At 37.3% G+C, this 16,138-nt stretch overlaps 3 protein-coding genes and 1 pseudogene across 3 annotated transcripts; 3 read left to right on the forward strand and 1 right to left on the reverse strand.

Moving 5' to 3' along the window:
* Positions 1-147: 147 nt before the first annotated feature.
* On the reverse strand, positions 148-4,001 carry LOC127794297 (probable receptor-like protein kinase At1g30570). Its single transcript, XM_052325279.1, has one exon. It carries the CDS (start codon positions 3,337-3,339, stop codon positions 781-783), a length of 2,559 nt encoding a protein of 852 aa, XP_052181239.1. The 5' UTR covers positions 3,340-4,001; the 3' UTR covers positions 148-780.
* A 2,176-nt stretch (positions 4,002-6,177) lies between these two features.
* LOC127794299 (caffeoylshikimate esterase-like) lies at positions 6,178-7,913 on the forward strand (annotated as a pseudogene).
* A 3,790-nt stretch (positions 7,914-11,703) lies between these two features.
* LOC127795213 (caffeoylshikimate esterase-like) lies at positions 11,704-13,535 on the forward strand. The gene has a single exon (XM_052326751.1). The coding sequence runs from the start codon at positions 12,273-12,275 to the stop codon at positions 13,257-13,259; it is 987 nt and encodes a 328-aa protein (XP_052182711.1). The 5' UTR covers positions 11,704-12,272; the 3' UTR covers positions 13,260-13,535.
* Positions 13,536-15,169: 1,634 nt separating this feature from the next.
* LOC127794641 (uncharacterized) lies at positions 15,170-15,589 on the forward strand. Its single transcript, XM_052325891.1, has one exon. The coding sequence runs from the start codon at positions 15,170-15,172 to the stop codon at positions 15,587-15,589; it is 420 nt and encodes a 139-aa protein (XP_052181851.1).
* The last annotated feature ends 549 nt before the right edge of the window (positions 15,590-16,138 follow it).

A 16,138-nucleotide genomic window follows, 5' to 3' on the forward strand; every position in this document is an offset into this window, starting at 1 on the left:
CTTGTAACTGTTACGAGAAAAGCAAAATTTGTCTTAAATAAGACCCATTTGAATTAAAAACAAAACAAATTAAAGGTGCAAGTGCAGTAAATTAAAAACAATATCAAGGAACCTTAAAATTCACAAGATATGATCAATTACATGAAATTTTCTCCTCGTTAATCAGGTAAGTCTAAAAATAATAATAATAATACATAAAAATAAAGAAACAAAAGCCAGTTGAGCCTGAGTAACCAACTTAATCACAGAATTTCAAGTGATAAAAACAGATTTTATCTACTGAACAAGCCCTGTACTTGCTTGTAGACTAGACAGAGCTAATAGAATCATTTGGGCTCAGAACTCGGGAGATATTGCCACATTGAAATTTGAAAGCTTCGACACAAAATCTGAATCAAATAACTAAAACTGAGAAGATGATGGAACAATCCATTGGACACAGCAGAAAATGTTCATTGACAAGAGCTCAGAGAAGTAGCTTCTGCACAAGTCACAACAAAACAAATAAAAAATTAAAGAATGAGAATGAAAACAGAGAGTGAGCCCCCCCAAAAGGAAGGATTCCCAAAACAAAACCACAAACCAAAAGAACAGAAATCTCCCTTCTCTAAATGGGTTTTCAGAGGAAAATAATCAAAGAATCTGTGCCTGTAACAACGCCCGCATACAAATAAGTCTCTGGATTTCAGCTTTCCCCTCTCCTGTGGATTTATCAACTGGGAAAACTCAAGTAGACTCAAATGACCACGGCAAGTGATTTGGTGGTTTCCCCAAAGTAGATCATTCACCATCATTCATTTTTAGGGATGAACCGGTGTTTTCAACTGCTCGCGCAGCCTGCTGAACCTCCTCGGCTTTTCCTTCGTCAGGAGTCCCGTTAACCTGAAGCATATGATTACTACAGGAGGAATTTTCCCCGGCGTTGGCATGCAACCAGGCTTCATGGAGTTGCAGGACATACTCCAAGTGCCACAAAACTTCTCCCATTGTTGGCCGGCTCTTCCCTTCATCTGCAAGACATTTTTCAGCAATACCTGCAAATTTCTTAAGTGATTCTGGAGAATATTGCCCTTGCAGCTGTGGGTCTATAATGTTTCCGAGTGAACCCTGCCTTTGGCATATCATTGCCCATTCTGCAAGATTGATCTCATCTCTTGGAAGGCTTGGGTTTATAACAGATCGAGCACAAACTACTTCGAACAACACCACCCCGAATGAGTAAACATCAGATTTCTCAGTCAACTGCTGTCGCCTGAAATACTCGGGATCAAGATACCCAAAGCTTCCTTTTACTGCAGTGCTAACATGGGTATGTTCCAAAGCAGGGCCAGCTTTTGATAACCCAAAATCAGAAATTTTTGCGACAAAATTTTCATCCAAGAGGATGTTGGTTGTCTTAACGTCCCTGTGGATAATTCCTCGCTCGGATCCAGTGTGAAGGTAATGTAGGCCCCGTGCAGCGCCAATGCAAATTTCTAGTCGCTGCTTCCAAGATAATGGTTGGAGCTTACCCCCAAAAAGATGACTTCGAAGTGTCCCGTTTTCCATATACTCATACACCAAGATCATTTCATTCTGTTCTTCACAGAAGCCGATTAGGGAGACCAGATGCCTATGCCTGAGCCTAGAGAGCATCTCGATCTCTGCTTCAAATTCTGCCAGGCCCTGCTCGGATTGTGGGTTGGCCCGCTTGATAGCCACACGTGTACCATCTTCCATCTTCCCTTTGTACACCTTGCCAAATCCTCCAATTCCAATCACCAAATTATCGTCAAAGCAATTTGTTGCCGCTTTGATCTCTGCCAGTGTGAACCACCTGCCAACTCTAGTAGTGGCCGTAAACCCAACTGGATTCTGAATTCCTAAATATCCCTTTTCTTTGTCAGTTCCATTAGTAATAGCCCCACAAAGGAAAAACAGCCGCCATCCGGGAGAGCTGTTTTTGGCATCAGCTCGTTCACTTCTCCACCTTTTGCTGAAGGAAAAGATTAACATCACTAGAACTGCAAGAATGGCAATAGAAGCTATACCTGCTCCAATTCCTGCCCAAAGAATTCGACTTCTTGAAGCTTTATTCCCCTCCTTTAGACCGAATGTCTCTGTGCTGGCAAGATTGCCATTTTTACTCAGCTTGAAGATCTCCAGGCCATTCAAGAGAGCATCAGTTACTGAAGCACCGGTGCCTGGGTCAGGACCCAGCTGTATCCAGAGGGTGCTGATTTTCGGGGACACCACATCAAAATAGTCCTGATAATATGCTTTGTTCTTCCCTCCTGCTCGCACAAAAACATCAAAATGGTCGGCTGAAGTCTGATTGTTTATGTAGATTCTGAAAATCCTTTGGTTTGCCTTGCCAAATTCTAGCTCACAGAAGTGTAACCGGATCAAATAATCAAAACCAGGATCCACTTCAAATTTCCATGACATGTTGAACATCTTCTCCAAGACTTGAGTGTTGGACATACTTCTTGCCGTTTCATACACTAGAAGAGGCGCTGCTAATGTCTGATTATCAGAAGCATAGGTAACACTAGATCTGTTCTTAATTTCTGCCCCAGCATTAGCCGTCAGCATGTAGCCCGAATCCACCCCCCACATTCTCTGAAGCTCATCTTGACTGGCTTTGATGTCAGAACCCCCAACATTTAACCTATACATAGTTTCAATCCCCCTTTTGCTTAAGTCCAGAGAGCTTTTTGCACCATTTCCACCTACTTTGTTTACCAAGTCAACAAACAAGGTATCAACAACAGGTACAATTTCTATGGCATTCACAAACCCAGAGGAGCCTTTAGCCGGGAAGAACTCAATCACAAAATCAGCTGCATTGACGGTAAGGAAGTACTCTTTGATCAAAACAGCACTCGAATTGCTCCCTGAACTCTCCGAGTGTGACCTCTTAGCTGAAATCTCACCAGCTACATTGAACTCTGAAACTAATTTCAAACCGTTTGCGACAACAGAAAATAAAGATTCATTGGCATTGTAAGCAGGAAAGGAAATGGGATAGAAATGCAGCCTAAGAAAGTAATTTCCTGTGGCTCCTTTAAATGTGTAATTTAGACTTTGGGTGAATAGCCGGGCTGTTCGATAGAGTGACGCGTAGGCTAAATCACCATTGAAGGAGGAGTCCGAGGCCACAATGCCTGAGCTCACGGTAAAATTGGTTTGAGGGGCCGAGTCACCAAGCCATCTCCTACCATCCACATTGACACTTGCATTTGAGCCACAATTTATCAGAAAAGTCTTCGATTCGGCTTCTCCAGTTCTCACAAACATAGAGATTACGAACAAAAATAGCAGGCCCATAATCTCCAATTCTAATCCCTGGACCTTCATCTCTTAAAGCAACCTCAAGAAACGAGGGTTGTTTTCTTTAAGAAAGTCACTGTAAAACCAGCTTAAAATGCAACCTGTTTACAGTTGTTGAAGAACAAAGAAGCAATGCAGGGGGGGAACCCTGATCTTGAATCAAGTCAAGGGCTGCTCAATCCAAGATATGAAAAAAAGGCAGATACTATAGAAACTCAAATAGCGCACTTTCTATCTAGGGTTTCAATGACTGGATCAAAACACTTGCGGATTCTTGAACAAGCATTGAGTTACCTTCTTGAAATCTTTCTGGGAACTTGATTTTCCTTCAATGGGAGCACAAAAAGCAACGAATGCAGCAGGACAATAAAACCCACCAACACGCTTTCTTCAAAATCTCATCTCCAATCAAGAAACTCTCTTTCTTTCTCAGATCTAACCCAAGAAAGAAGGGTAAACTACAAAGACAAAATGCGTCTGGAGTATACGCTTGGGACAGAGTGATTTTCTTTTCCTCCCTCACCAATGACAATGGAATCTGCTGAAGGAAATATCAAGAGAAGAATGGCTCTGGAAAGAGGAGGGAATTTCTTTTCTGCGTACTAACACAAACACAAGCTGGCTTGAAGCTGCAACAGGCTGGAAAATCCCTCTCAGCTTTTGTTTGTTTCTTGTCAAAACTCAAAAGAGTCGAGAGAATGCATCAATAACATGAACTGGTGTTTGGTTTACCGGTTTCACTGCTTATAAGCTATTCATTTTAGCTTATAAGCTGTAAATCTTATTTAGTTAATGTTTAGTTTTGCTACGCGGTTTGATCGCTTATATTTATTTAATTTATAAACTATCAAACTTATTTTATTTTGTGTTCTGGATGGTTTAAAGAACTTAAAAGCTCTTTTTCAAAAAACTATTGGACTCTAGCTTATTCAAAACACTGCCTCAGTTTATTTGAGTTGATCGAGTAAATAATAATTTTACCCTCATAACTTAAAGTTATTTTCAATCATTTCCCTATTTTCATCCTCTACGTTAACTCATCTCCCATTGCCAGACCCATCTCTAGTCATTATCATCGCCCCCAACTCATTACCGTCAGTATCGCCCCAACCCGTCATCATCAATGTTTACATCTCGCTGTTGTCATCACCCTAGCCTCTCGCCATGGTCGTCATCTTAGCGGTCGTTGTCCTAGAGCGATCGTCGCCATCTCCGTCATCCCAATTTTTGTAGTTTATATATATTGTATATATATATATTAATTTGTAATATATTTTTTTAATAATTATATATAATTTATCAATATCTAATAATAAAAATTTATATTATTCAACAATCAATAACATGTCTATTTTTGTCTTTTATCAAATTCTAATAATTTATTAATTCTTTAAAACTAAACACATAACTATTAGCTGATAACTTAAAAATATATTTAAATTTAAACACTACTCACTTAAAAGTTTTATATCACTTAAAAGTTAAATAGCTTAAAAGTTGCAACTCAAACCGCATAGCAAAACTAAGCCCAAAGTGTTTAATAAGCTTCCAACAACTTAAATGCTACTAAACTTAAATGTTCTTTCACCAATATTTGGCAAAAGCAAGCCAACTAATTTCTTTACTTACACAGCTAAAAACTCTCGAAAAAAAACGCTGTCTGGTTTCTTGATGTTCCAGAGTCGTGGAAAGAGGCAAATTTTAGATGGAAATTAGTATTTTCTCCCAAGTGTGTCACATGCATGTAAATGGCTGGAAAATGGCAAAAATGCACTCATTCTTGCTGCAGACAGCTTGTTATTAAAGAAAGGAATCTCTTGTCTTCTTTCTCCTCCATTGCCCTGTTGTACAGCTGTGTATGCCCATGAATCACGCTGAAGAAACAAACATTTTTCTACATATTAATTCCTTCATTTTCCACTGCTATGGGTACTGTCTTGATTAAATTATTTTATTATGTGGGGGGTAAGATGACGCAGTGTTCCTACAATTGAAAGCAGTCCTTGTGGGTGGGTCTGAAGATCAAGAAACATACTTAAGATTATTGATGATTATGTTCGATCCATTGAATTTGAAAGCAACATTATTTAAATTGGATTAAATAAATAGCTCAAGAAAATGGATACATCAAGAGGGGAATTTTAATTAATATGATCCATTCATGATTATATATATATATATCAGTATTAAATTATTTTATAATATATTTTTAAGTTCGTAGAAAAAAGAAAAAAAAAAGCATTGCAGCTTCCTTCTCTGATAGTACGTGTACAGTGCTGTAATTAATTAACTGATTCAACCAAGTCCTTATAATTGGCTAATTCAACCAGCTAGTCTCCATTTTCAAAACCCTGTACTTGATTTTCTCGATTCAACCAACCAAGCAATCTAGTCTCCATTTTCAAAACAATGGCAACTAAAATGTTATATCAGAATGGCAAGACTATTATCCCAGTTCAAAATTCATCACGTCATTCATAAAAGATTAGCCCTAGCTAATTAATTTGGTGAGGCGTCAATCCTGGACTGATGGAGCTCTTTCTGTCACCATTAATGGCTGTTAATGAGATAGCCACATGCCAGAATCTCAGTCGATCCACGTTTATATATGTAGAAGCATGTAAGAAAGAATAGTAGTATTGGATCTGAATCTGGAAGCCCCATCTTGTCAGGCAGCAGGACAACAACAAAATCAAGCATGATCATAGAACATATATTTGCTGATCTGTCCCTTCATTACCGTCCATCATCAAGAATACGGTTGGGAGAACAAGCAGCTGGCAACTAAGCTAGAACGCACAATATATATATATATATATATAGACACACACACAGAGACTCACAGAGCCATTATCAATTGAAATAGAAACCTATATGCATATCACCTCAAGGTGGCTTAATAAAAGACACTATACTGACATTTTTGGTGATTAGGTTTCATATTTGTTAGTCGAAACAAACAGATTTTTGCATGCATGTTTACCTAGCTAGTAGTGCACAAACTCGGTATTTGAAACTTGATTTGTGGGGTATTTTCTTTAATAAATTTGTTTTGTGTACATCCGGATAATATATATTAATTGTCTTTAGTTGCCTAACACGTACGTACCGTTCATACACCATGCAAAACAAACTGGTTCATCTTCATCCAATTCATGAAGCTAATGAAGACAGCCCCTATGGAGACATGAATAGGGAAGAGTTCTACAAGAAGCACAAAATCCTCCACCAAGAAAGCTTCATCCTCAACAACCAAAACATGAGGATCTTCACCCAATCATGGCGCCCTGCAGATAATTCAACCTCCCCATTAAAAGGGCTTGTGGCCATGATCCATGGCTATGTCTCAGAGAGCAGCTGGCTCTTTGAGCTCACTGCGCCGTGGCCACGGCCAAGGCCGGCTACTACGTCTGTGCCCTCGACCTCCCCGGCCATGGCTTCTCCGGCGGCCATCCCGGCCACATCCCCGACATCCGAGCCGCAGTCGACGACTGCACCCAGTTCTTTGACTCTGCCAGGGCCAACCACCCCAACCTCCCGGCCTTCCTCTACGGCGAGTCTCTGGGAGGCGCCATAGCCATTCTCATTTGCCTCAAACAGAGAAAAATAGAATGGAAAGGACTGATAATCAGTGGAGCTATGTGTGGAGTCTCAAGCAAGGTATACTGAAGATAACATAAATTAATTAAGATTTAATTCTCAATCAAAATTACTGTTATCATAGTTGTTCGAGTTTGGTCTACCTATATATATATATTAATTGCTAGTTTATTTATATCAGTTCAACTCGATTGTTGTATTCCAGCAAATTAATAAAATATCCACTTGACCACTATTTCCACCCTTGTGGGAGCGCGGGGTAAAGGCGAAAGCGAATATTTTATTCATTCAGATGGCTAGCTAGGTCCGATTAAATATCACTGTTATTATCTGTATTTGATTTTAAACAATTTCTATCGATAACTTCTAGATATATATAGAAATAAGAGAGAGAGTGCGTGTACATATAGTACATATATATATACAAATATGTATACTTGATGTATATATTTTGTTCCTACAGATGAAGCCAGCTTGGCCGCTGGAGAAGCTGCTTCCGGCGGCGGCTTTTATTGCGCCGACGTGGAAGATAGTAATCACGAGGTCGCCGGAGAGCAAGTCGAACAAGGAGGAGTGGAAGAGGAAGCTGGCGGCGAAGAGCCCCAACCGACCAAAGTCCGGGAAGCCGACGGCGGCGACGGCCATGGAGTTTCTGAGAGTTTGTAAGGACATAAAGAGGAAGAGCCATGAACTGGAAGTGGCCATGCTGATGCTTCATGGCGGGGAAGATAGGGTTTGTGACCCTAACACGGCTAGGTTGGTTTATGAGGCAGCGGCCAGTAAGGACAAGAGCTTCAAGATCTTTCCTGGCATGGGGCATCAGTTCATTCGTGAGCCAAATGAGACTGTGGATTTGGTGTTTGGGACTATGCTGTCTTGGATCGAAGAAAGAGCTGCAAGTTGATCGGAAGCTACGGGCTGGGACTGAGGAGAGTAGTACTGTTCAATTAGCTAAGACTTAAAGAGTGTCCACATATTTGACAAATTACACACATCCCCGCAATTTGCTGATATAGACAACACATGAGTTGTATTTTAATCGGTAAATAAATTATAAAAAAAAAAACCCAACTTAATTTATTTTTTCTTCTTTTAGTTTTCAGCCAATTATCTTGATTGTGAAATATTAATTAAGAAATAAGAATCCACCTCTCAGATAGATGAGGGTAAATTAATAAATCCCGAACTCGTTCTAAAAAAAAAACCACAAATCTAATTCCTAATTAGAAACTTTCTTCAATCCTTTGCTGATAAAAGTTAAAACTCTAAAATTAAAAAATAAAAAATCGACTTAGGAGCTGTTTGTTGCAACTTAAAAGCTGTAATTTTTAATTTCTATCTTCAAAAAAATAGATATGTAGTGTTTGTTTTAACTTTTAGAATTCTACCTTATAGTTTTTCTAGGTTTTAGAAAAGGTAGAAGTTAGCTTTTTTAAAACTGGGGTACCCAGATTCTACAACTTCTGATTAAACATTTACAGTTTTTTGACAATTTTACCCCTATTTTTAACAAAGAATTACTCTTCTGTCTACGCAATCAAGGGTCTCTCTTCTCCACAGCCATCTCCATTTTCAAATCTCTTCTTCTCTCTCACCATCTCCCTTTCTTTCTATTCACTAATTAATTTTTTTATAACACTTAAAACTTATATATATATACTAATTAATTTTTAAATTATCATTATATAACTATTAAGGGTATTGTGGAAAATTATACAAAAATAAGTTATTTTACAGCTTATAGTATCAAATACCACAATTGTTTAACTACAAGTTCTGAGAAGTTGTAACAAACAAGTTCACAACTTATTCTAAGTTTTAGAAACTATAATCTAAGAAGTCAGAAATTATAATTTCTTTAATTAAGTTACAACAAATGGGGCCTTAATATTATTAGAAATGCGAGAACAGCAAGTTGATAGGATCTCTCTTTTTTCGTCCTTAGGTCTCATGTGACACTATTTTTAATTTTATTTATTTTTTTATTTACTTTAATTCAATTTTAAATTACCATTTACCAATATAATAAATTAGGGTAGATAAGCTGGCAATAGTAATTTGTCACTTAAAAACCTAAATTTAGGATCAATTAGGGACAAAACTTAACATATAAATCAATAATCATGTGAGTTTTGGATTCCTCTATTACAAAATTAAAATTTGTTTATTTATTTTTAACAATTGATTACCCTATTTTAGATACTTTGATTCTTACACACAAGATTGTCATTAATTACTTTTAAAAAATACTAAACACATATAGAGCACTGTTCTTAAAATTTAATTATTTACGTATCTAACATCCATTTTGACAATTGGAAAGGGGTCACATTAAACTGTTATTTACTGTAGAAAAATCTTAGAATAGCATTTGTAAGTAGAAATCTGTACTTTGCCATTGAACAAAATATATCCATAGGGTGTATATAAATCCACCGAGCAAATATATAAATTCAATAAAGATAATGCTATTTGGTTCTAATTTGGTCGGAAATGATAATTTTACTGTATCAAATGTCCCTAAAATGTAAAATGGACTAGAAGTGGACGTGGAAATAAAATGTAAAATAATGCCAATTTTGTGAAAATATAACTTGGGCCAGATGGTCCAAGAACTAGACGGACATGCTAAAATCGAATATATTGAAATTGTGTGAAAAAATTAAATCAAACTGACCGAACAAATACTAAAATGGAGCAATCAAAAATTGAACAAATACGAAAAAAATTGAAGAAAAAAAACCCAAAAAAACCAACAAAATTAAAAAATTACATGAGAAAGTTTTCCAATTACTCGAGTAAGATTTTCTAATTACTCAAGTAAATAATAAAGTTATCTAAGTAAATCTAGATATTACTCGACTAACAAAAAAGATTAGTAGATTATTTTTTGAAACAGAGAAAAGTTAAAAAACTCTTTATTTATTATTCGACTATTCTTGAGATTGTAAGCGAGTAATTCAATTTGTACTCAACTATTGAGTAATATTAATAGATTAATTTTTAGAACATAAAGTGAATTGATTTCAAACTATTATTACTTGAATAACGAGCAATATTAATTGATTAATCTATGAAATTACGTGAATAATTATTTTATCATTACTCTTACCAAGAATTGTAACCCATTGGGCCTATTTGTTAGGCCGATACCCTTGTTGAATATTCATATCGGCCCAATTTGTTTTTATTCAAATGAGTACAAGACAAATTGCAATCACCAAATTTGAGAATAATTAATTAAATTATAAATTATCAAATAGATGTTTGTCAATTATAATATAAACTGAAAAAAGTGAGATACGTAAAATATTAATATTTATTAAATTTATTTAGTAATATTTGAAAAAAAAAAATTTGTGACTTTTTATTTGAAATTTTTCGTGTAAAATTATTTCTCTTCTCTCTTTAGAATCTTATAAATAAGAAAAAACGACATATATGTCTTTCAACGTATTTTTAAAAATTTAACAAACAGTCTAATAAAAATCTTGAAATATTTTTCATTTTTATCTTGATTATTTTATATATTGATTTGAAAAATATTTTAATTTTATGTTGATATAATTTTATTTTACCTATATTAATAAACAGGGTGTGTAAATAGTAAATACAACTCAAAACCAAGGAGAAGTTAAGTAAAATTTTAAAAATCATGCACAAATCAGGGACAGAAATTAAATCAAAATATCTGATAAAGCGAAAACGGTCAGGGAAAAGGCCAACTACCAATTCTCTATTCTCATTTAAAAAAAAAAAAGGAAAAAAAAAAACCAGTTCCGTACTGCCTCTTCACATTTTGAGGAGGACTCCTCGGCTTTTTCCGACTATTTCGGCCGATTTTCCAAGCTTACAAAACTCAACTGATTGATCCGTATGTGGTCCTCTCCATTCATCACAAATTAGAGGGCTGAAAACGAAAATGTAGGCCAAACCACTCACAAATGTTCGGTCAAAATCCGTACATAAATCTTAATCTCATTACATGCACGGATATAGCTACATAAATTTTAAATTTCAATTATATTTATTTATGCTATATTTTATTTGAATTAATAAATTTTATATTAAATGGAGAGTACTTAAAACTCTTTTATTTTATTCTCTATAGTTTGACGTGAGTTTGATTATAAATAAGATAATCAAAGGCGAATCTAAAAATTTAGAATACAGGAGTTGGTCTTTGAACACAAAGGAAAATGAAGAGAACGGGAAGGCAAGGGTTGGTCAATGATCTCCTCTTCTCCTCATGCACGAGTTGATTTGTGGCTTAAATAATTAATTTATATATATATATTTACACGGGAATTTAGATTAATACATGTTGAGATTCAGCCTAGCCCTCATCGCACTTATATTATACGAAAATAAAAAACGTTTTTAATAGAAAATTGAAACGAGAAAACGGATATTTTTTTTAAAAAATAGATATAAATAGAGTTCAAAACGAGAATGAAAAACATTTCGGAAACGTTTCAAAAACGATTCCTATAAGATATTTTCGTGTAACCTAGCCTTGGACCGTCTAGGTAGATAACACTCATTTTTATCTAAAAGAAATATGCTTGATGAATTTTCTCCGTGAACGCTTGAGTTAATGAACCAGGCTGACCGAAGGACATTAGGGCAAATTGACACGCTTTTTCACTTGACAAAGCAACCATTCAATGTCTTAGAAGAAGAGTACTAGAGGAGTGTCCCCAGCCACGGCAAAGGTAGTTGGTGCGAGTTAATTGCTGCCCAAAGGAGAGCAGCTAATTAGTTAGACGTTAGAATTGTTGGTGGGGGCTTTGATTATGGCAGATGGAACCTTGGCCACTATAGTGATAGCTGTGATCAGTAAACTTCAAAACTAAGTCCCTCAAGGGCCCTGTACCACAAGATGAAAACTCTAGCCATATACCGTAGATTTGGCACCAAATGGATGAAAATCTACACCCCCTTTGGAAGATCCAGTGGCAGGGAGATTGGAGAGAAGCAAAACCCATCATCTATAGTGTCATTCAAGTATAAGTTGGAAAAGGATCGCTTTTGTTACTTGTTCTTTAAAGAGTCAGAATTCACGACTCAGGCAAAGGAACAACCATATGCATTAACTACGTACCAAGGCTTAATTACTCTCTAACTGATACATACCCATCGTGTAGAGTTCACAGTTTATGAACTTATGGCATGTATCATTATCTATCATCATGATGTGCAATCTGCTTTCATTTATTGCCCAGCTTCAGCATGGTTGGAGAGGAGAAACAGCTGAAAAATCAACAACAGAGCAGAAGAGCAGTATATAAACAGAAAGAAGAACTGAAAGTGCCCATTCTCCGCAGCTCCCTATTCCTCGGACACAAGGACAATTCAAGATGGCTCACCCAATACTTGAAGCCAACGAAAACAGCCCCTTTGGAGGCCTCACAAGGGAAGAGTTCCACAAGAAACACCACATACTCCACCAAGAATGCTTCATGTTGAACAAGAAAAGCATGAAAATATTCACTCAGTCCTGGCAGCCTGACCCGAGCCCAGGCCAGTTACGAGGGCTCGTGGCCATGATCCACGGGTACATGGATGAAAGCAGCTGGTTAAATCAGCTAACGGCAGTGGGTATAGCTAAAGCTGGATTCTATGTTTGTGCACTTGACCTCCCAGGCCATGGCTACTCCGATGGCCCCAAAAACCACATCCCGGATATCCAGCCTGTGGTTGAGGACTGCATCCAGTTCTTTGACTCTGTCAGGGGAAACCGCCCAAATCTCCCAGCTTTCCTGTTTGGCCAATCTCTAGGAGGGGCCATAGCCACACTAATATGCCTAAAACAAAAGAGTGAGTGGAGTGGCCTGGTTCTAGATGGAGCTATGTGTGGGGTTTCAAAGAAGTTCAAGCCAATTTGGCCTCTGGAGGAGCTGCTGCCTGTGGCTGCTTTCATTGCACCCACTTGGCAAATAGCAGTCACAGAGTGCCCTTTGAAGAAGTCACACAAGGAGGAGTGGAAGAGGAAGCTGATCAAGAAGAACCCAAACCACTTGGCCAATCGCAAGGTGACTGCGGCTAGCGCACTGGAGTTTCTGAGAGTCTGTGACCACATAACTAGGAACTGCCATGGACTGGAAGTTCCTGTTCTGTTGGTGCATGGTGGGGAAGACAAGATTTGTGATCCCAAATCAGCAAGTCTGTTCCATGATTCAGTGAGAAGTAAGGACAAGACTCTGAAGATTTTTGCAGGTATGTGGCATATGTTCCTTGGTGAGCCAAATGAGACTGTTGAGTTTGTGTTTGGGACTATACTCTCATGGATTGGAGAAAGGGCAGACAAAGCTACTCAGCCAGAAGCCTCCTTGGTTGAGAAGTAGGAGATGCGAAGTATTATTATGAGAATGCAGTGATATGGGTAAACCATGAGGATTACCCATTTGTTTTCACCGACTCTATGTTATTGAATGACACTTCTACCGATGATAATTTTGCTTCATAATTTTCTAGGTTTTGCTGTCACGTTATTCTACTAGAAATGTTTGTATAAAATATTTGTAAATATTTCATCAGCAGCATATACATCTTTAATGTTTTTTTTGGCAAAAGGCATAAATTTGCTCTATAACTTTGGTCTTTTAGTCATTTAACCCCTCCAACTTTAAAGTAAATCTCTTGTCCTATTAAATTTTTAATTTTAGAACAATAATACATACACCTCGATTTCTGATTTAATAACAATCACACACTCTACTTACCAATATATTGTGCATGAGTTACGTCTGATATTTTATACTAAATCTTGATATTTTATACTTTTAAGAATCAAAAATTATATTTTTTAATTATTAAAAGTGACGGTATGCATTAAGCCTTTTGTGTTTTTGTTTGAGGTCATGACCAGATATCTTGGCTTGTGGTCCAGCGTGGTGGTTGTTGGTTCCTCCTCTCTTGCCATTAATTTTGTTGCTCGTTTAAGTCTTTTTCCACTTCCTCATACAGTTGACAGCCATTTCAATCAAAACTCATTTAACTAGTACTAGCTAGTACTATCTATATATATAGAATATTCACAATAATAAATAATGATATTAGTATTATATTTTGATTCTGTCTCACAATTTTTGTTATAATAATAGTAATAAGCAATATATCATTCTTCTTCTTCTAAACATTCGATATTAATTCCAGTGGTATCATAGTTATTAAAATATATAAATTTTCTTTTTTCAAAAATTCACTATGAACAAAAAGGTTCCCCACTCCCCAAAGGTCCAGGACTGAGGACCACCCCCCCCCCCCCACATGAAAGCCCACCACTGCCACTTGGCAAGCAGAGGACATCTTTCCATGTGATATCCAATCTCGAGAAAAGACAAGTAATTATTTATTCACAATCAGCATGAATTCATCTAATTCACACATTTTTATTAGAAAAATAAAAAAAAAATCAGCTAGAAATGTGTAATTTTTTAATAAAAATATGTCAACTAAATTAAACATTCATCTTTAATTTAAATAAATAATATCACTCTAATTATAATCATATTAATTACATGAATTTTAAAATTATAAAAATATTTATAATTTTGTTGGATAAAATCAACATATAACCTCATTAACATAGAAATAGATAAAAGGGTATCGACAGACATGGGAATAAATTTTGTTAAATAGATCTTTCATACTTGGAATTGATGAATAATTATTCATTAAGTTAGTGGGGATCTAACTTATGTTTTAATCTATTTGAACATTTTAATGTATTTGAACATTAGGTGGGCTTCACTCACATGCTACATAACATTATGGGATGGGTTAGATTGAGAAAAATGTAATCGCTTGAACAGTTTGTATCAAAGTGGAGCACTACCATTAAAGCAACTCACTCAACTTTCAATTGTTTGTCACGGATTGTAAGACAAAGGAATTACGAGTTCAATGATTATAATCTCAATCTCACACACAGAGGATCCAGAACCAGATTGAGAAAGAAAAGTATCTTGTCTTTTTTTTTTTTATCTGAATCGGGACTGTGTTTATGAACAATAACAGGAGGAATATATTTATGAACGGTGAAGCGGTAAAAGACAAGGGAAGGAGCGGCGGATTTGACCGCTCTCCCTGACTCTCCGACAAGAACTCACGCGTTGTTCTATCTAAATTTTTAACTATTGGCCTTTAAAACGTTTCAAAATCAATTTGCTTGTGAGTGTGTGTTCAATCTGTGTTGTAGAGAGAGAGAGAGAGAGAGAGGAAGTTACTTGAGAGAGAGAGAGAGAGAGTTGAGATGATGAATTATTGGCGGTACGGTGGCGCTTCGGCAGTGTACTTGCCGTTGATAGTGATCCTCCTCGCAGGACGATCGGAGTGCCGGGAACTCAGGCCGGCGGACCACGGACTGGAGACTCAGAGCAATGCGACGGCGATCACGGAGGATTCGCCGGAAATGCTGTCGTTCTTCGGCGGAGCGAGCACGTGGACTGCGGCGGCGAACATGCCTTTGCCGGAGGCGAAGAACATGAGCGGCGAGGCGTCATGGTGGCGGCAGCAGCACAGATCCGGCGGTGGATGGAAGGATCACTGGAGGAAGGGCCTGGTGGTGGCTACCGTGGCGTGCGGAGCGACCGGAATTGGTTTTCTGCTCGTAGCGGCGTTGCTTTTCTTCTTTCAGTACCAAAAGAAAAGGTCCGGTGGAAGCGCCAAGTAGTGCCGCCGCCGCCGCCGCATATCTGGTCGACGCTGAAGCTTTATCTGGATGCGTTTCTAGTTTTTAGCTTTTTCACTTCTTAGCTATTTCTTTATCAGTTCTTACGATGTACAGTAATGGCACATGGATCAAGTGAAGTTCTTGCGCTTTCACATTTCTAATGCCATGGCGATTGTAATAACACTTCCACCATTGTGTAAATCTTGGAATATATATTGGAGGTTGCGTATTACCACTGTTTTCCTGCTGTCTGGTTAATGGGAAAAGAAAAGAAAGCAAAAGAAAGGGAGAGCAAATGTACTCCAAGCAAACAAGTTCATTGGATACAAGATCATGAAGTGAAAGAGCTGTCGAATAATTGATAGGGAGGGACTTGATCAGCATCCAACTCATGAGAAATTTCCTGCTTGGTTAAGGTAAGGAAAACTGTACTCCAGGGAAACGGGTTCATTAGATTACAGCATCATGATTCATGAACTGAAACAGCTGCCAATAGGAAACTGATCCCAACAAGAAGCTCAGTAGCAGTTCCTCAAGATCCTCAACCAT

This window comes from Diospyros lotus, chromosome 2 (genome assembly GCF_014633365.1).
Source record: "Diospyros lotus cultivar Yz01 chromosome 2, ASM1463336v1, whole genome shotgun sequence".
Lineage (NCBI taxonomy): Eukaryota > Viridiplantae > Streptophyta > Magnoliopsida > Ericales > Ebenaceae > Diospyros > Diospyros lotus.